This window comes from Doryrhamphus excisus, chromosome 1, assembly GCF_030265055.1.
Source record: "Doryrhamphus excisus isolate RoL2022-K1 chromosome 1, RoL_Dexc_1.0, whole genome shotgun sequence".
Taxonomy (NCBI): domain Eukaryota; kingdom Metazoa; phylum Chordata; class Actinopteri; order Syngnathiformes; family Syngnathidae; genus Doryrhamphus; species Doryrhamphus excisus.
Window position 1 is genome coordinate 28772527 of NC_080466.1, and position 22388 is coordinate 28794914.

Sequence of the window (22388 nt, forward strand, 5' to 3'; positions counted from 1 at the left end):
AAAAAAAGGCCCATTTAAATGTAAAATTTAATACTGTGAAATTACTATTCACGTTATTCAGTCACGACATAAGTTAATTAATGTATTATCCGCCAGTACATAGCGTAAATTCCGGTGGAAAAGCAGCATCCAATAAATTTAGTGGAATATGGTAATGGAATATTTTGTGGCACGCATTACTAGAACAGTCTGACTCACGGTGTCGTCTTACATCATCACACAGCAATGTAACACTCAAAAGGTAGCTAGGATATATACAAACAAGTACCAATATGAGTTTAAAATGAAAAAAAAAACATTTTCCCATAATGCATTTCCTTTGAGGACAAACGGCATAGCAGCGCTCCAGCAGACACCAAAGAATGTTTGGCTTGGATGCAATGCATTATGGGAAAACTATGTTGACATTTTTAACTCCTATTGGTGCTTGTAGTATATATTTCCTAGCTACCTTTTGAGTGTTAAGTTGCTGTGTGATGAGTTTAGTGTAAGCTGACACTGCAAGTCAAGACTGTTACGTTGAGTAATGATTTCCTGCGATTTCCGACAGGTTGATAAGATCGTCGTAAGTGCAATGATAGCTCACGCTTGGCTCCTACCATTTCCTCAAAGTATTTAAACGATTAGCAGTTGTGAAATTAGAACTTAGCAATGAATTAGTGTAAGCCACAAGGATCGGAATTAGTTTCGTTATTTTAATTTTGATAACAATAAAAAATATATATATATTTTAAAATGTATTTAAATTTGAATGCCACTAACTTTCGCCTAATTTACACGTGTATGTATTTTGTCTCCACAGCGGCATGGCGGTCAATGTCGTAAACGTCACAATGTGCACACTGTGCATTCTTCCTGCTCTTTCCGCATTCTCTTTCTGCAGCTGCGAGACAAGACTTACTTATTTTAAAAGAGATTTATTTGCACCTTTTCACAGTTCATAAAAATACACTTCAGGTGCTCGGTGTTTCTTTTACAAATATACAGTACATAATACATAAACTACAACATTTTGATGGGAGTTTCATCATGGCATACTGTGTAAAACATGAAAAAGGCACTGTTATAAGTAAATAATAATTATTTGAGTGATGGCACCACCGCTAGTTGTATGTTGGAGGTAGTCGAGGAGCATTCAGGGTTGAGACCTCCAAGTGCGGTTTAGTTACTTTCTGTTTGTTTGTGTGTTGCAGACAAAATCTTGCGGTCGAGCTGTCAAGGATCTGCAAGGAATCGGGCCGTGATGACTGCAGTGTCGTCGAGGTCAGAACTGGTTAGGCGTTTGTGTGGAGCTGGAAAAACAGACATGTCTCTCAGTTGATAGTAAGTACTACACTGGCCTCAAGTAGATGTTTTAGCAATACTGTAATGAGGATATGGAACTAGAATGTCAGTTAGAGGGACGAGCTCCAACAATTGGGACTAGCACAAGCTACTTCCTGGTTCATAGAGGATGACTAAACATAAGGGGGGGATGCCTTTGTTGCCATAGTGACCCAAACTCTCTCTTAAATCCCTGCAGAATTATTCCAGATCCTTAAGAAAAAGGTTTGTAAGACTCGACCGTCTCGACTAAGTTTGGTAAATTTATGGTAATGGTTTTATTTCATTTGAACATGCATCAGATTACAATTGAATGCATCACATAATCAGTTCACAGTTCCACATGTCCAAAAGGAGTAGGAAGAAGCAAAGCTTATTAAATCCTACCCCTCCATCTGGTACTATTACAATCAGTAACTGTTCCATTTATTCACTTCCTGCTTTCCTAATATAGTTTAAGTCTTTGTATTTATTTATTTTATTTTTGTCACGTACCGAAGTACGAGGTGATATGACCATACAATGACATAATGGGTACCATACTAATCATTATGTCATTGTATATGTCATGTATAGCACATAGATATTGTTACCGTATTTTCTGGACTATAAGTCGCTCCGGATTATAAATCGCACAAGGCCAAAAATGCATACTTAGGTAGAAAAAAAAACATACATAAGTCGCACTGGAGTATAAGTTGCATTTTTTGTGAGTAATTTATTTTACAAACTACTTGAACAAAACTGACATTACGTCCTCTTGGAAGGCAAGTTCTAACAATAAAAGAATAGAGAACAGATATGCTAACACAATGGTTATTCAGCTACACAAAAAATAAACATGAACAGAAAAGTCCAGTGTTTATGTAACATAAACAGTTTTTTCATTTATAAGTCGCACTGGAGTATAAGTCGCATTTTTTGCAGGTAATTTACTTTACAAACTACTTGAGTTGTCGTGGAAGTGATGACTATTAAAGTACCGTATTTTCTGGACTATAAGTTGCTCTGAAGTATAAGGTGCACAAGGCCAAAAATGCATAATTAGGTAGAAAAACAACAAACACTAGTCACACCGGAGTATAAGTTGCATTTTTTGCGGGTAATTTACTTTACAAACTACTTGACCAAAAACAGACATTACGTCCTCTAACAATAAAAGAATAGAGAACAGGCTGAATAGGTGTAAGATATTACACCTATTCAATGGTTATTCAGCTACACAAAAAATAAACATGAACAGAAAAGGTGTCCAGTGTTTATGTAACATAAACACTTTTTTTCATTTATAAGTCGCTCTGGAGTATAAGTCGCAGGAACGGCCAACCTATGAAAAAAAGTGTGACTTATAGTCCGGAAAATACGGTAATTATGTTGGTCTTATTAATGTGTCAGACATTTTCATATGGCAGCAAAGTAGATAAACCAGTATGAGTCATGTCTGCTTAAGTATGAACATCATCATCCACGATTTAACAGCTCTCTTAACTATAAGTCATGACAAAAATGGCTGAATTCCGTCTATCAATATCCATTTTGTGTCTTAAAAGGCCAAGTCTGCCCATCGCCTCATCACAACAGTCAAAGCGGTCACACGGTTTGCAATTGCACGTATTGAAATTATATTTAGATCACTATTATTACAGAGACGGGTTGTTGACATAAATGGGACCGACTTATGCGGGTTCCACTGTATACTCACATATCGTGTCAGCTTTCACAGAGCGACTGAGGAATGAGTCGGGGCTCTTCATGGAGGAAGACATAGCAGCTAATCTCATGCTCCTGGAAGAGGCGTCCAGTTTCTCTTCCTGAAAGGCAGGACAAAACAGGAAGTCAGTAACATACTGGTATGAGTGTTTGTTTCTTGAAAATTAGATAATTTATTTTTTTTTTTTTTTACATAAGGTCCCAATTCCCCTGCAAGGTATGCTGGGTAACTAACCACCGTATGTTCACAAAAGTACTAAATACATTTCAAATTATGATGCTAATGATGTTACATGCACAGTTCATAATATGATACATGCACGTTTAAAGAATAAAAAGAATGACATAACATGCAGTTACATTGTTTAGTTTTTTCCCATTCATTTCCTACCGCTTATATATTCTCAGGGTCAAGAAGTGGGTACACCGTGGACTGGTTACCATTCACTCACACATCGAGACAGTTTCATTTATGAGAAATTACTTTTGTAAAGCTTCAGATTGTCTAAAAAAAAAAAAGGTTTGGCTCTGCACCACCGCCTGTTGTGCTGGACAAGTATTAAGAAGCATTTTGAACATTTTGTACAAGGACAGGCAGCCACATTTAACTGTGATTTCCATTGTTAATACTCACCAAGACGGATGTCTTTTTATATCCATTTCAATACCACAAACCTTGAATATGCACATTGAGAGTCCCATTAGGTAAAGTACTCTGACAACGCAATAAAGCAGGTCTTAAAAAGTTATCAGCACTCAAAAGCTACCAAACATGTATTCACGGCTCTCCTGGCAGACTGACATCATCAAAAGTGACTCTTATCATTCACATTTGGTTAAGTGTACATTTGTGCCATTGCTTTAGCTTATCGCGTCCTCTATAAAGCATGCAGAATTGCCCAAGTTCCAAATGAGGTGCATCATAGACAATGGTACTGCCGTGGGCCAGTTAAACTGTTATATAAATAGAGTAGATGCATAGTCAATTGTTGGTGTCGATGCCCCTTGAACTGGTTGACTTATCGTAGCCGAATTGGAAATTAACCATTCCCTGCACATTTATTTGAGAGTTTGGCCAGAGGCAATACAAAAATAGGCAATTAGTGGAATTTTAGGGAGTATGTATGAATTAACGCTGTGTAGCAATAGTTGTCAAATCGCACTGACAATGATGAAGTTAATACTACAAACATGTTGACATGAATACGTATATATACATGTACGTATACGTACATACATGCATACATGTATGTATACATACATAGTACATACATACATACACGTACGTACATACGTACATACATACATACACATACGTACATACGTACATACATACATGTACGTATACGTACATACATACATACATACATGTACGTATACATACATACATGTACGTATACGTACATACATGTACGTACATACATACATACATACATGTACGTATACGTACATACATACATACATACACGTACATACATACATACATGTACGTATACGTACATACATACATACATGTACGTATACGTACATACATACATACATGTACGTACATACATACATACATGTACGTGTACGTACATACATACATACATGTACGTACATACATACATACATGTACGTATACGTACATACATACATACATGTACGTACATACATACATACATGCACGTATACGTACATACATACATGCACGTATACGTACATACATACATACATGCACGTATACGTACATACATACATACATGCACGTATACGTACATACATACACGTATACGTACATACGTACATACATACATGTACGTATACGTACATACATACATACATACATGTACGTATACATACATACATGTACGTATACGTACATACATGTACGTACATACATACATACATACATGTACGTATACGTACATACATACATACATACACGTACATACATACATACATGTACGTATACGTACATACATACATACATGTACGTATACGTACATACATACATACATGTACGTACATACATACATACATGTACGTGTACGTACATACATACATACATGTACGTACATACATACATACATGTACGTATACGTACATACATACATACATGTACGTACATACATACATACATGCACGTATACGTACATACATACATGCACGTATACGTACATACATACATACATGCACGTATACGTACATACATACATACATGCACGTATACGTACATACATACACGTATACGTACATACATACACGTATATGTACATACATACACGTATACGTACATACATACATACACGTGCGTATACATAGATACATACACGTACGTATACATACATACATACACGTACGTATACATACATACACGTATACATACATACATACATACATACATACATACATACATACACATATACATACACATACACACATATACGTATTTATGTCAACATGTTTGTAGTATTAACTTCATCATTGTCAGTGCGATTTGACAACATAACTACTGCTACACAACGTTAATACATAGTGTGACTCCCTGAAATTACTGTAATTGCCTATATATATATATATATATATATATATATATATATATATATATGCTGTATGTGTTGTGTGTGTGTGTGTCATACTCTGTACTCCTGGATTTTGCGGTTGGATTCATCAAGCTGGTGCTGCAGGTCCCAGACAATTTCTTTGTGTTTGGTGTAGCACTGCTCAACCACCTCCTTCTGCCGTTGGGACTCCTGATGACAGAAGATTAAATGTTATATTCCAAATTGAAGAGATTGTTTTCTTGAAATATTGAATAAATATATATAACCTACCTCTAAATCCTTGAAATTGTCCATCAGATATTGTTTCTGTGTCATGGATTTCCAATATTCCATTGCTGCTTTTGTGCTCTGGTAAAAAAAGAACGGTCAATTATATCAGGTAAAGATATTCCCATTTTAAAATTAAAACCATGAAGAAACAACAATTCAAATTCCCAAATATTGTTTAGTTGCTCAGCACTTCCAACTATACAGCAAAAAAAGTAAATGCAGCAAAGAGGAAAAGTGGAAGTGAAATGAGGCATCATTTCCAGTCCAGCGGTCATCTGAAGCGATGATTACACACGACGGCTGCACGGCTGCATCAGATCTCTGTGGATCATAACAGCTCTGGATGATCTGACGCTGTTCCTGCATTTCGGCAGATGGAAGAAACTTCCCAATAACATTCCTGCACAGTACATGTACCGTTATTTCTACATGAAATCCGATAGGGACAGAATATCTACTTCACTGGTCAGTGGAATAATAGCCTCCTACTAATTTAGGATTATTTGATTAGGAAATATTTTAAGTGGCCAATTCTATTCTAAAGGCAACCCCCAACCCCAGTCAGACGGAGCGACTTGGCATGACAAAATGTGGTTGTTACATGGTGTCACGCTGATTGCTACAGTGAATGACATGCTGGCATACAAGACTCACTGGACGACGACACCCGCCCGGGCAGAGTAAAAGTGGGTCGATGCATCCTACTGTTGCAGAAATGATTTAACTTGACGGTGGTCGGCAGTATTTTCTATCTGTCAGTGGTTCACTAAGTGAAGACTGCGGGGGCAAGCCAGCTGCATAACTGTCAGAGATGGACATCTTAAATTAGGCTGATGCTTTTTTACCGCCATTATTCCCATAACACATAAAACTAACAAAAACATGTTTTATACTTAAACCTAAATTGCTTTCAACCTTATTTTGAGCGAGAGAAGTCATTGTCTCATTTGCATAACTGGCCATGATGACATTCTCTTGTGTTTTTAAACCTTATTCAACACCAGCCCGCCATATTGTTGACTTATGGGTGTTTTTTTTCCATTTCTTGCAAACGAAGTAGTAAGAAATACACAAGTGTGTGCATTGTAACATGCACAAGAGATTAAAAGAAAACATGGATCGGACCTGCTGCTCATTGAGAAGAATAATGTTTACACATAAAGTGAGCTGCCATTATCAGTATTAGTTGATATCACTATCGCAGTTTTTTCAAAAATACATTAAGAAATAATTCTATTTTGTGGTTGAATACGGCCTATTAGTCAAACTATGCATTTTTAAACACATTTTACCCGGGGTTTATTTGACTAAATTAAGATTTTTCAAGCATCTAAATGGTTAAATGAACTAAAATATAAATATATAGTAATTCAGAAGACGCATTCAAAGACATACTGATCACAAGGTGTCAGTAATGTTACGGTAATGATTGGGACGACGCACAAGCACCGGACTTGATTATCTCACAACAGGCATATCTCACAATCCCTTAAACGGGCTCCTGTTGAGGTGTAACCCACGGCAAGCTAAAACTCAACTTCCTGTCCCCACTTTCACCAGAACATATTTACAGTAACAAATGAACACAATAACATTAAGACAATAATAATGCCCTTGAGGGCCATTACATTATATTACATTGATGAGATAATAGCCAGTGGAAGAAAAAACAACAACAACAACAAAAACAAGAGGGTGAGTCTATATTATATTATATTATATTTATTATGTTATGTTTATGTTATGTCTACTATATTGGGCAATACATGTAACAGTGACTATAGGGGTTTCACTTCATGTCTCTAGCCATATTCGCCATATTTTAAAATAACTATAAATACAATATACTTTAAGGGCTGCATGGTGGTCGAGTGTTTAGCGCGCAGACCTCACAGCTAGGAGACCAGGGTTCAATTCCACCCTCGGCCATCTCTGTGTGGAGTTTGCATGTTCTCCCCGTGTATGCGTGGGTTTTCCCCGGGTACTCCGGTTTCCTCCCACATTCCAAAAAACATGCTAGGTTAATTGGCGACTCCAAATTGTCCATAGGTATGAATGTGAGTGTGAATGGTTGTTTGTGTATTGGCTGGCGACAAAGTCCAGGGTGTACCCCGCCTCTTGCCCCAAGACAGCTGGGATAGGCTCCAGCGACCCTCGTGAGGAAAAGTGGTAGGAAATGAATGAATGAATAATATCCTTTAGCTGCAGGGTTTCAAGCGTGAGAAATACACTGCAAATTATGGTAACCGCAATAAATGAGGGAAATTGGTGAAAAGCTGATATCAAACATCTCTACTTACCAGCTCAAGGTCCAAAACACGATCCTGTGAAGACACAATAGACGGTAGATGATTAATTTACATGAAAAGTGGAAAAACACACAAGTGCATTAGGCAAACTAACAAGAGGAGGCGGAAAACACAGCTGTGTATGAGAGACACAAAGTCCAGGTAATTTATTCTAATAGCAAAAGTGGTGCGATTGTGTGTGTGTGTGTGTGTGTGTGTGTGTGATGAACAGAAACTAAATGGGTAACAAAAGAGGTAAGAAGTGATGGTAGCAGACAACTGGCTTCTTATCACACCCACACACAAAGACAAATTTCTCTCGCCCCTCATCCAGCTCCTGACTGATGTCCTCTCTGTAATGATGCATAAGTGATGCTATGCCTCTTATCCACCACTCAAACATACACCTGCTTCTCCCTAAACCGGGCCTTCCTCTCCCCCCACTGATGCATACGCATTGGCAGTTTGTAACAAGGCTTCCTTTATTGCAGCTTCTGCCTCCCTCGGCGAGCCTTTCCTTCCCACATCTCTCTATTCTCATTCTTCATAATTAAAAGCTCGACTGGGTACGGGACAGCTGAATAACTGCACGCGTTTCACCAGGTGCCATCGAGGGGGTAACAGATGTATCCAATGTGCGCACACACACACTTGTGCAAGTGAATGTGTATGTGTGTTATGATGAGCAAAAGGCCAAGTAAGGTGCTGGGAGGTGACTGGGCTCCAATGAAGGTGAGTTCGGTGGACGCTGTGGCGCTGTGGGAAAGAGACAGGGGCCGCTGGTGGCTCTCAAACACCAAGGCCTCATGTCTGCTGTAATTAACTACTTGTCCAGGCATGGCTGCAAGATGTGTGTCAGGCTCAGGGCTGTGCACTCATGTGTGCAGCACTGCATCGCAAATGACTACAAGTCCCTGCTGCTACTCCGAACTAAAACAAACTATAAGTAAGGAAAAATGGCTGCCATACCTGTAAGCTCCGCATTTGTTCATCTTTCCTGCGGCTCCCCTCCAACAGTTCTGAAGAACAATAAAAACAATTAGCATGAATGTGTGATAGTTTAGAACAGTAATTCTCAACTGATGGGCCGGGACACAAAGGTGAGTTGCGGACTCAATATGGGTGGGTGGCAGAAAGCTTTTCCAAAATTTACAGTAAATTTTGGCATAAACGCCGCATCCACTAAATTTTGACGAAAAACAGATTTGCACACGTACAGGCCACACGTGTCCAGTGGACAAACACCACACAAAATGTTGTATGGAATGCTGTCTTATATGTATATCAATATACATAATATATATATGTACATTTTGCGTGTTAAGTCGCTGAGTGATGAGTTTAATGACAAACTTGTTGTGAGTGAACACACAGCTTGTGGTTAGTTCCTACCAAAGAAAGCGCTACCGTTTCCTCATTGACGCATGAGCGGCACAATATTTAAAGAATTCGTAGTACAGTAAACCTCGGATATATCGGATTCAATTGTTCCCACTGGTTTTGTCCGATATAAGCGGAATCCGTTATATGCGTATACCGGAAAATGTCCGTTTTACCCATATATCGGATTTATATCCGGTATATGCGTAAATCGGATTTCATCCGTTATAAAAAGGCACTTCCTTGACTATGTTTCCAATGTACCTGGACGCGCAGGCAACGCTGCAAATGACGTCGTATAACGGCCTGTCACGATTCGGCGAATCGGAGCGCCACGATGCGGTCATCCGATATATGCGAGGGAAATTTAATGGAAATTCATTGGAACGGGACTGGAGATTTTGTCCGAAATAGGCGAAATCCGTTATAAAAAATCTGATATAGGCAATGAATTTTTATTGGAAATGCATTACAGAAAAATTGGTTCTTTTTTATCTGTCCGTTGTGAGCGAATTTCCGATATATCCAAGTCCGATATATCCGAGGTTTACTGTAGTTCTGGGGGCCGCACAGTGGACGAGTGGTTAGCATGTCACACAGTAAGGAGATCGGGAAGACTGTTCGATTCTACGCTTCGGCATCTCTGTGTGGTTGAGAATAAATGCCGTTCAATCACATAGCACTACAGAATATATATTTTTAAATTGTAAATGGGATAATGCTATGTTATAAGAGTGACAAGCTTACTCAGTGAGAATAATGTACAGACTGCAAATTATTATTATGTGGATCAAACAATTTGCGACAAGTGGCTTCTTGATACCCATGCAGGCAAAGCCTTGTTTCTGTTTGCTTTTGATTGCAGCACCAAAATTGTTTTCAATTCCGGTGACTGATTGTTTGCCTAATTACTGTAGATGTTTATTCAGCAACTGATTGTATTTCACAATGACACAATATTTTCACACGAGTTTGATTCGGATGATGCTGTGCCGAATTAACCTTGATTTGCTGTTTCAATTAGCTGCCGGCAAGAGATTAAAGCATTAATAAAAAAAGAGAGGAAATGTTCAAATATATTTTCCGTCAATATCATCACAAACAATCTGAGAGAAAATTTGTTCCGGCAATTATATTTGCTGTACCAAGTTGTTTGTTGTTACAACACTGATAGACTAAGCGCCTGCAGAACAGGAACTGGCATCAAACACATCTTCACTGAGCCTTAAGTACCTACTGATGTGCAAAACCTTTCATCTGGCAAATAAATAGAAAACACTTGATGCCTTTAGATGCTCATGAGCATTGCAAATACTTAAACCAGCAGGGTCCAAACTTTTTAAACCAGGGGGCCGCATATGCAAAATCTAAAGAATGCAAGGGGACACTTAAATTTTCTAAAGCAAACTATGTGGAACTGCAAATATGTTTTTATATTAAAAAAAAAAAAACCTGAATCTCTGCTTTGTGTGATTTTGCCATTTTTTTATTTTTACGAATGTATTTATTTATTTTTACTAATATTTCAACGTTTTTCTTGTAGTATTGTCTCTATTTTCATTATATTGTAACTTTATACTTTTACCCAACCTAATTTTCAGCAAGTTAATCTTTAGTTTTTCATAATATTACGACTTTAAAAAAAAAATCCAGGCCTTTGACTCCTATAGAGCAGCTACTACACACAATAACCAGCACAGAAAGCTTTCCACTTCTTCTAGAATCTGCACCTATTCAACTGTATTTCTTTACATTTTGTGCTTCTCGCGCAAACGGTCTGTTTTAATTTATTCCACCCCCGGCCGCCACCAGGCATGCCCACTCCCCTGTGGGTGGTCACACGACCAAGTGCTGGGTGATGTTTGCGTCGTTAGGATTTTGAAAAATTGGCATACTCTGGTAAACTATAACGTGTGTTTGCTTTTACCAAATGGTGTACTAAAGTCCAATAAAGTATGTATATGCACCTCCACATCTCCAAGCCCACATACGTTTTTAAACAAACTTATGACATTCCAAAACAAAGCTGTGGGTCTCTACAGTGTATGCTGATGTTACTGTGCAATAATTAATGAGGTCAAAATATGACATGTAAAGACAAAATACAGCGATAATTCATAAATGAATGATAAGTCAGGGGTGAGCAATTAAGTGGATTTGATATAAACATTGCTCATTTTTTAATGTGATTGATATTCAACACGAACATGAGCAGAATTCAGAGGACGGCAACAATACCGCATCGGCAGTTCAACTTTCTATCAAAGACATTTACTACTTTTGTATTAATGACTGATGGGTGCCAGAGATACCGGTGTTGTTAAACCTAGAAAAATGAGCTGACCTTCTTGTAAAATGAATCTTCAATCTTAATTATCACGCCATCACATCATTACTGGATCTTTTTAACAGGAGCGGTGAAGGGACAGCAGAGGGAATTGAAGATTGTGATAGGCTGATTAGAACTGCTGCAGAGGTGATGGGGAGAAAAGCGTTCACGTAAGAACAGACAGTGAACACAGGCTGAGACGCTGACAGGGTTTTAAATGATCACAAAGTTGAAGCAGAAGCTAAAAATGGAGCAAAATTTACGGTTGCTTGCAACATTTATATTAAGAACGATTTGCCCGCCAGCTGCTGCTCATAAGAAATGGATTACATTCAGTAAAGTTGCACTTTCTCTTGCACACACTAGACCTAAACCATTTGGTAGCATTTCATATTAAACATTGTAGAGGATCTAGTTACAGAAATGTTTGTGATTGCCCGCCACAAATAAATTTGGACCGCCACAGATTTGTATAGACCTTTTTTGTCACACTATTGGTTTGCCCTCATTTCTAAACATTATAAATTACTGTCTGTGTAGCTTGTCATTGTGGTATCCTGATATTGATTTCAGCAAAAAAAAAAAAAAAACATAAAACTTGCGGGTCGCGGGGGGTGCTGGAGCCTATCCCAGCTGTCTTTGGGCGAAAGGCGGGGTACACCCTGGACTGGTGGCCAGCCAATCACAGGGCAGATATAGACAAACAACCATTCACACTCACATTCATACCTATGGACAATTTGGAGTTAATCTAGCATGTTTTTGGAATGTGGGAGGAAACCGGAGTACCCGGAGAAAACCCACGCATGCACGGGGAGAACATGCAAACTCCACACAGAGATGGGAGGTGGAATTGAACCCTGGTCTCCTAGCTGTGAGGTCTGCGCGCTAACCGCCGTGCCGCCAGTATATTTAATTGAAGTCCGAAAAATATACATTGAAGCTTAGTGCAAATCTTGTCATGCACAAGTTTCATGTGGTGGCGCGTTTGAAGCAACATGACAAAAACATGGCATGGGGATTTTTGCAAGACAACAGTACACTGAAATCAACCAATGCTGTCCAAAACATTTGCATGAGAAGCGTGAGATACTCCCACAGGACAGAAAAAAAAAAAAAAAGTCAGCACCTGTCGGTGGTGAGTAATTCCAGGTTAAAACGCTTAACTGAGCCCATTGAGCCTTGCTACATTATGGATAAATCTATAACCCTGATGCATAGAGAAGTAAATGGGTCAGCTTTTCTCATACTTACTGTTGACGACTATTGTTCTCTGTTTTAATATCAGGCCTCCACACAACAAAGTAAGACATGTATGATGCTTGTTGATATATATGATACTGAAATTAGTATTGAAAAGTACTGGATTAGACATCAAACCCCTCTATCCTGTACCACAGATAGATAGCAATCCTGTTTATGTATCTTTCTTCTCTGTGGTGGCAGCTCATGGGAATAAAGCCCGCTACAATAATGTTTACCTTTCTTTTCAGTGCTGATTGAGTGCAGCAGCTTCTCTTGTTGTTCCAGACGCTGCAGGAGCGCATCTCTGTCTGCGTCACGGGTGTGCCTCAGTGCTTTCAACTCATCCCTGGTGTGTTGGCTCTGCCTCCGAAGGTGCTGTTCTCTTGTGCCTCGCTCTTGAACCTCCCCATGCAGCCGCCGTAGCTTGGACTGGTTAGGTGAAAAGACAGAAGTCAGGTGAAATTGCATGCAACAAGGCATGGTGGTAGGCCCAAGGAGACGAATTTGACAGATAGAATAAATAATAACAATAAAACAGCTACCTCGTGATTAAATCATGTTTAATTACAGTGTATCTTTGATTGTCTCGAATGGTAATAAATGCTGAACTGCGTAAACACTTTTTAACAACAGTCATGCATCACCCAGTGAGCGATACGTGCAAGTCATTTCGTAAGCGATTGATGCTATTAAATTGACTCATTTGGTTTAGAAAGCGGTGAGGTGGAAAGCACAGATACAAGACAAAAGACAACACGTACATTAGGAAAAAACACCTCATTTAAATAATACAGTTAAGAGAATGTGCTGTTTGTGGCGTCTGAAAGTAGAACTGATGACATGTCACAGTGTTAAAAATATCTACCTCCAATAATAAGTGCAAATGAACCATTTAGCCAAAAAAAGTAAATATAATTGAGCATTTTTTTATGCAGGGTTCCTATAGTGATTGTGTCTGTTTTACGTGATTAATCAAAACAACAAGCTTCATATTAATCAACTAAGAAAATAATCATGAGTTGCAGGACTAGCATCATGTTAATTAATGATGGAATTTTTCATTATTTGAAAAATACATGCTATTATGTCAGCATATTAAAAATATAAAAGGGACAGTGGTAAACGTGAATATTGTTCCATACTTGACTTTCCATACTTTTCCAGACGTGTAAATAAATAAAATCTAATTCCACACATGTGTAGGAACCCTGTTTAATGTCAGCAAGTATTGTCCACTCCTGGTCACACAAGTCTGAGCAGGAAATCGCATGTGATTTCGAAAGAGAAACGTTGTAGATGTGGGCCATAAGGACATATGTGTGTGGAAAATACAAAACCATAATCAGGCTAACCGAAAGGTCATATTACTCTACGCTCCACAAGGCCCAAAATGGTGGAATGCGTTTTCTCCGCTATAAATCATTTTCCTGAGAGGTTTCATCTAAGTAAATGTTGGTGTGGGACCAACAAAAAAAATGGATCATTAATTTCCCGTGCTGTGGAGGCACACCATGTTCCTACTAACAGTGTCACACTCTTAATCTTGTGTTATATAATTTCATTTGCTCGAAAAATCCCTTGTAAGGTTGGCAGCCCAACACTGCATGTTGCAATAATCTTACCTTTGTCTCCGCTAGCCAAAGAGAGGGATCTTTTACGAATCCATCTTTCTTGGTTGCCTGTTGGAAAAAAATGCAATTGTGAAGTGCAAAAAATGGATCCAAATGATTTTGTTATTGTTATTTTGTGTATGCATTTTACAATGTAAAAAAAATGCAATCAATAAATATACTGCAGAAAATATATAAGCTTTTGTCAAGTATGATTTATGTGAGGCACAGTGAGATGTCACACAAGCTTAAATGTACGCATTCCCAAACGATGCTGCCACCATTAGCAATACAAATGACCCTCCATAAGAGCTGCAGACGTGCTCATTTTCAAGACAATCACTGACAGTATTGTGTGCCATCACAAACCTAAATGTCACTCAGTTAAGAGCAAACCTAATGCTATGCAAATGCTGAAATGTACCAGCCGAGACGTATGATTTGAGAAATAACAGCCAAGGCTGCTAGTCGCATTCCGTGATTCATTTGTTACATGACTCATAAGGAGATTAAACATGTATGCAGGCCAACAGCTCAACTGGAACTTCAAACACCAATACCTCAAGAATCTTCAGGTATTTTAAGAGGGGCTGTCAAATGATTGATTAATCACCATCAATTGTGATTAATCATTAATCGCGTCAAGTGTGATTAATCGTTAATTTCATTGTGATTAATCGTTAATTGCATTGTGATTAATTGTTAATCACCATTAATTGTGATTAGGAGTTAATCGTCATTAATTGTGATAATTGTTAATCACATTAATTAGGATTAATCATTCATCTAAATTAATTTTGATTAATCATTAATCACATTAATTGTGATTAACCATTAACCACAAATTCGCAAATGAATTAATCATGATTAATCATGTCAAACCATGTCTGGAATATGTCATATTCACTGTATTTTATTCAAAGAAATATAAATGACATTTCTATGCATTGACAGCGCCAAATCTAAATCAAGTTAAGAGCTAGCACCCACGTCTGAAAATCTTGTGGTCTGCCCGGTGACAGCGGACGCGAGAGATGTGTTTGTTTGGAGTTAGGGATGTGTATATGGAATTGTTGGAATTACACTACTCTTGATGCGTTCAGGTCAGAATAGTTATAAAAGAGCATCAGACTCTGTGGGGAGCTCCACTGTGCTGCCTCCACACTTACCAACAAACTACATGTTTTTTGTTTTTTTTTTAGACCCAGTCCATAGGAGGTCTTGACACGGCCTTATCTCTGCATGGGCACCAGGCAGTTTTTCAAGGTGCTACTTCCAACCAGGTCCAAGCCACAGAGATATATCGAGTGAGTGGCTGCCACACAGCGTCAAAGCACACATAGAGCACGGCAGTGCACACAGGTCCCCTTCTGAAGGGGTCCACAAGCACTTGGCAGGGAGAGTGACTGTGAACCAGGATACAAATGCGATCAAAGGGAATGCTGCACTGTGGCAGGGAAAAAAAATATATTAAAAATTGAAGCAAACTCGACTGGGAGCTGAAAGTACTGTTGGTGTGAGTGATGTGCACAGAAGCATTGTTGAATCCAAGGTTCCTACTCAAATGTCTGCTTATGGTGATATATTCTGTTTATCATGTCTGTTGATGGGTGTCTTTCGTCTGTTTGCTTCAGTACTCCGTTCGAAAAAAGCTGAAGTAGAAGCTCAAGATCCCCAAAAGAAGCAAGTGTGTTCAAAACTAAAGGTTGCAGGCAGGGAATACAACCAAATGTAAATGGATAGGACAGCATCTATTCAAGTATGTTAATACTTTTGGTATATAGCTTTTTATCTCTCGATTTGCCACAATAACGTAATGAATTGAAATGAAAATATCTTTTGACAGCACTACATAATATACCTGGAAGTCGTCTTCACCGTTGCTGGCGATTCCATGAAGTGCTACATCTAGTTCATCACCAATGGAGGACAGAGCCTCCTCGTGTTCTGCCTCCATCTGTGCCACCTTCTCTTCCAGCTTTACAAGCTCTGAAACCGAGACACGTCTCCCTTCATTCATCCTCACCTGTGAAGGATGGGAGAGCAATGACACAGTTGAGGATATTGTCCCTTTCTTTATATAGCTACCTAGGAGACAGAACATCAATTAGGGATGGGAATAATCATCGATTAGTCAGTGAATTGATGGCAAAAGATTGTGTCAATTATCTGAATTGACTCTTGATCAAGTCATGAAGCAGTTGAAGTAAAAGGCAGTGCACTGCTTGGCCGAAGCCTGCAAAGGTGCCGTTGATTCAGTCTTAATTAGCATGCACTGTAGTCTGAAGATGAGGAACATGACGTTTGCCATCTCCAGTATGATCTCTTTATTACTTTAAGCCTTTAATATTATGACCCGTTGACCCTTTTCACGCTTGTTTGTGAAGAAAACAGTTTGATGCTGTATTACAACAAAATACGCTATTCTGCTACCAAAAACCTTGCCAATATCGTCAAAATTTAAAGTGGAGGTGCACTTCTTTTTTTGCAGTGCTTTGCCATATCATACAATAAACCAGGGGCACAGTTTCAAATGAATTAATCATGATTAATCACAACAGAGAAGTGTGCTTGCTCTTGTGGACATGTTATTTACACACAAAAATCTGGAATGTATTAAATAAATTAGTTTCTACTGTTAGTGTTATTTTTGACAGCCCTAATATTTAGATATGGCTTTTAGATATCAATACATTAAATGGTTGTGTTATTTACACACAAATATCTGTAATTAATTAAATAAAATTAGTTTCTACTTTTAGTGTTATTTTTGACAGCCTTAATATTATATATACAATATATTATGTTTATGAAAAATAGAGGAAAATGAAACCTTGCACTCACAAAACATTCTCGTCAGTGATCATGATTATGATTAGACTTTTAGATATCATATTTAGTAGTACTAGTAGTATAAAACTTATTACAATACAATTACAATAATTTAAGAATAAATTAAAATATAATTATATAACACATATATAATCCTGAGGTGGTGGCATGGCGACCGAGTGGCTAGCACGCAGACCTCACAGCTAGGAGACCCAAGTTCAATACCACGCTCGGCCATCTCTGTGTGGAGTTTGCATGTTCTCCCCGTGCATGTGTGGGTTTTCTCCAGGTACTCCAGTTTCCTCCCACATTCCAAAAACATGCTAGGTTAATTGGCGACTCCAAATGTCCATAGATATGAATGTGAGTGTGAATGGTTGTTTGTATATATGTGCCCTGTGATTGGCTGGCGACCAGTCCAGGGTATACCTCCACCTCTAGCCCGAAGACAGCTGGGATAGGCTCCAGCACGCCGCGAAAATGAATGAATGAATGACTAAATTCAAATTACTCACATGGAGTAATTTGGCCCCATATCTATGGCCTAGCTTCTTGCTTGTGTGCTGCAGAAGCAAAACTGAAAGTGTTCAAGGCACTTTCCACAATAATTAATGTGCATGATGCCGACACAAAAAGTAACAACTATTATTGGATTTCAAAAGTTGAGTCAACATTGTCTGTGTAGCAGAAATTGAGTTGTGTATTTTGCAAACAGCACATCAATAATGAGTTCCACTACAAATTATTTCACAGGATGCAAAGTACAATTAATGTCAGATCCCACTCAATAAAACCATGATATTTCAGAACATCAGAACAGATTGTAGTTACATTTCTAGATACCACCTTAAGTCGTATTTTTGTCTGTTTTCCTGGAAAAGAAACAAAAAAACACACTACAGATAAATACACATACAACCTTAGGCATCAGTGTCATTTGCTTTCCTCCCACACAAACAGACCTAGTTAACTATCTTCCTCGGCTCTGCTCTGCTCTGTCAATAGTTTCAGGGTCTCTTCCAGGACACAGTCAATCAATATGTCAGAGAACCAGGAACTAACCGATCAGTGTTGCCGGGGGACTGCGGGTCATTATTCTGTCTCTACATGATAAACTACCCACATTACATGAATAACGCCCTTTTTTTCTCCTCCACTCACCCGATTTAGAGTCAATACATGGATGCCCTAAAGAGACCCTCCTACTTATGGGGCCTGTCAGAAAGCAAAGTGAAGACCCCATCTGCTGTTGTAAAACACCTAAGATTTTATGCCGTAGGCCTTTTAAAAATAGTGCCGATTTGGCACAAACGTAACCTTTTAAACATGACGCATGATGACATGACCTTGCTCTGAATCCATCGCTGGTATGTTATTAAATGTGTGTTAGCCCATCTGTTGCAGCGCTAGAAAACACGGTTTGCATTTATTATGCTAATTGAACAAATAACTGTCAAAGTAATTGGGTGCAGTGGAACCGACTAAATAAAATTAAGAGTGCCGATATGAAGGAGCTATAAAGTCATACTGATAAATCAGATGAAAAAATACATTTGATTTATCAGTAAAAGGGGTGAGATTACCCGTACAGTGGCGGAGGGGAATTACCGTGAGCAAACAAAAGACTCCTTTTCTGGGATGTTCTGCAAACAGCCTGTCCAAACTTCCCGTGTGCTCACTGGTAAGCAAACATGCCATCCATGGTGTGAATGGCACGTCCACGGCCCGGGGCTTGTTCTTATCGTTGCGGCTTTCGAAAAAGTGCAAACAGTTTGCCAGAGAAGACCCAAAGGTCGGTGATTTCATCATGAAAATGGCCAGCCATTTACCATCGTTGAAGATGCCGGCTTTTGTCAGCGTTCAGCGTTTTTAATATGCAAGATGTTGGAAAATAACTTTATATTTTGCTCGCTATGTCGCCTTTTTGGTACCGCTTTCAGGCAACTGACCCACATAGAATGCATACATTGAGTTTATTTAACTAAAGTAATGCATCATCCAGGGCGACACGGCGGTCGAGTGGTTAGCGCGCAGACCTCACAGCTAGGAGACCAGGGTTCAATTCATGGAGTTTGTTCTCCCCGTGCATGCGTGGGTTTTCTCCGGGTACTCCGGTTCCATTCCATTCCAAAAACATGCTAGGTTAATTGGCGACTCCAAATTGTCCATAGGTATGAATGTGAGTGTGAATGGTTGTTTGTCTATATGTGCCCTGTGATTGGCTGGCCACCAGTCCAGGGTGTACCCCACCTCTCGCCCGAAGACAGCTGGGACAGGCTCCAGCACCCCCGCGACCCTCGTGAGGATAAGCGGTAGAAAATGAAATTAAATTTTAGAGCCCTCGAGACATGAAGTAACACACCTATAGTGAACTTTATACTCATATTACCCAATATAGTAGACATAATAAGTGAAAATAAGATGTTTTTACGCTGCATGGCAAACGAGTGAATTAGCACGAGGGCCTTACAGCTAGGAGACCCGAGTTCAATTCCACCCTCGGCCATCTATGTGTGGAGTTTGCATGTTCTCTCTGTGCATGCGTGGGTTTTCTCCGGTTTCCTCCCAAATTCCAAAAAGCTGGGATAGGCTCCGGGACCCCCTGCGACCCTCGTGAGGAAAAGCGGTAGAAAATGAATGAATGAATGAATGCATCATCCATCCATCTTCTATGCCGCTTATCCCCACAAGGGTTGTGGGGTATGCTGGAGCCTATCCCAGCTGTCTTCGGGCGAGAGGCGGGGTACACCCTGGACTGGTCACCAGCCAATCAAAGAGCACATATAGACAAACAACCATTCACACTCACATTCATACCTATGGACAATTTGGAGTCGAATGTGGGGAAAAAAACGCAGTACCCAGAGAAAACCCACGCACGGGGAGAACATGCAAACTCCACACAAATGTGTCTGTATTATTGTAATTATTGCTCCTAATTTTAGTGTGCTGCAACGTTTGTGTAAGCACTACACACAACTCTGAACAATAGCACCAAGTGCCCAGGGGTGCACTGGCTGTTCCACCAAGATTATAGCCATAAAAATAGCAAAAGCAACGACAGAGATGCGATTCTCTCTTTTTTACAAGCCAGAGGGTGCATTTTATGTCAAAATCACTCATGTCGTTTTTCTTTTTCTTTATTTTTCATTGATCTATATTATTTTATTTTTGCATTCCTCAATGTGAAACAGGAGACAGCACTTACTTCATCCAGTTCCAGTTTGAGTCGTTGGTACTTTTTGTGGAGGAGTGCATGCGCATCCTCTTTTGTGCTCAGCTGTGCAGCCAGCTTGTCACATTCATCTTTCATCCTGTCCAACTTGACACGCAGCGCCTCGCACAACTTCTTGTCAGACGTTGCACCTGCCTAATGGAGAGCAGGTGTGTTCATGACCATGATATGCTTAGGGATTCATTCCGACTTACAAGTGAACTCTCATCATTTCGTTTTATCTGGCAGATTTTAAAGTATGAAAACGTGTGTGTGAAAGTATGTGAACCCTTTCAATTTTCTTAGATTTCTGCAGAAATGGTCTCGTCAGACCAAAGAGTATTTTCTCAAAGGTCTTTGGGATCATCAAGATGTTTTTTCTGGTAAAATTGAGACGAGTCTTAATGTTCTTTCTGTTCAGTAGTCGTTTTCGTCTTGGAACTCTGCCATGAACACTGTTTTTTGCTCAGTGTCTTTCTTGAATGCTGACCTTAACTGAGGCATGTGACACTTCCAGTTCTTTGGATGTTGTCGTGGGGTCTTTTGTGACCTACTGGATGAGTGATCACTGCGTTCTTGGGGTCATTTTGGTTGGCTGGCCACTACTGGGAAGGTTCACCATCATACAATGTTTTGGCTATTTGTGGGTAATGGCTCTCACTGTGGTTTGTTGGAGGCCCAAATCTTTCGTAATGTATCAGCGTTTAAATTTAAAGGCTTTCTAACTTTTTTCCAGGCAGACAGATCTGAATGAATCACATTTATTTTTTTTAACCAGGAGTAATCACTTTTTCCACACAGAGGCGTGGAAGTTAAAATAAAAATAAAATGTAATTAAATTTAAAAAAAAAAGTTTCAAAATCTGTGTTTAGTAAATATTTGTATTTGTTTCATAATCTGTGCGACACACATGCAGAAAATTAAGAATCAAAAAGGGGGCCAACACTTTCATTTGTGTGTACAGTATATCCTGTCATTGCACTATATATATATATATATATATATATATATATATATATATATATATATATATATATATATATATATATATATATATATATATCCTGTCATTGCACTATATAGATAGATATATATATCCTGTCATTGCACTATATAGATAGATAGATAGATAGATAGATAGATAGATAGATAGATAGATAGATAGACAGATAGATAGATAGATAGAATGAGAGAATGAGAGAGAACGAGAGAGAACAAGAGAGAGAGAGAGAGACAACGAGAGAGAAAGAACGAGAGAGAGAACGAGAACGAGAGAGAAAACGAGAGAGAAAGAACGAGAACGAGAGAGAACGAGAACGAGAGAGAACGAGAACGAGAGAGAACGAGAACGAGAGAACGAGAGAAAACGAGAGAGAGAGAGAGAGAGAACGAGAGAGAGAGAGAGAGAACGAGAGAGAACAAGAACGAGAGAGAGAGAGAGAGAAAACGAGAACAAGAGAGAGAACGAGAGAGAGAATGAGAGAAAACGAAAGAAAATGAGAGAAAACGAGAGAGAACGAGAGAGAGAAAGAGTGAAAGAAAGAGAGAAAGAGAGAGAGAGAGAACGAGAGAGAACAAGAGAACGAGTCAGTAATTAAAGTGTCATTAACAATGATGGAGAACTTGGTATGAACTTGGTAA

The 22388-nt window shown here is 39.0% G+C and overlaps 1 protein-coding gene across 3 annotated transcripts in view; it reads right to left on the reverse strand.

The window, feature by feature from the left end:
- Window positions 1-742: 742 nt before the first annotated feature.
- LOC131138724 (centrosomal protein of 128 kDa-like) overlaps window positions 743-22388 on the reverse strand; it is a 37896-nt gene continuing 16250 nt past the window's right edge. For 2 of the 3 annotated variants that reach the window (XM_058088029.1, XM_058087950.1), the window contains exons 16-25: window positions 20742-20903; window positions 16563-16727; window positions 14714-14770; window positions 13328-13520; window positions 9107-9156; window positions 8150-8173; window positions 5850-5927; window positions 5655-5768; window positions 3026-3134; window positions 743-1292 (exon numbers count right to left, since the gene is read on the reverse strand). In XM_058088029.1, coding sequence (XP_057944012.1) covers window positions 1216-1292; window positions 3026-3134; window positions 5655-5768; window positions 5850-5927; window positions 8150-8173; window positions 9107-9156; window positions 13328-13520; window positions 14714-14770; window positions 16563-16727; window positions 20742-20903 — 1029 coding nt within the window. In that variant the 3' untranslated portion in view covers window positions 743-1215. The remainder of the gene's footprint in view (window positions 1293-3025; window positions 3135-5654; window positions 5769-5849; window positions 5928-8149; window positions 8174-9106; window positions 9157-13327; window positions 13521-14713; window positions 14771-16562; window positions 16728-20741; window positions 20904-22388) is intronic. The other variant, XM_058088114.1, reaches the window with a different exon arrangement.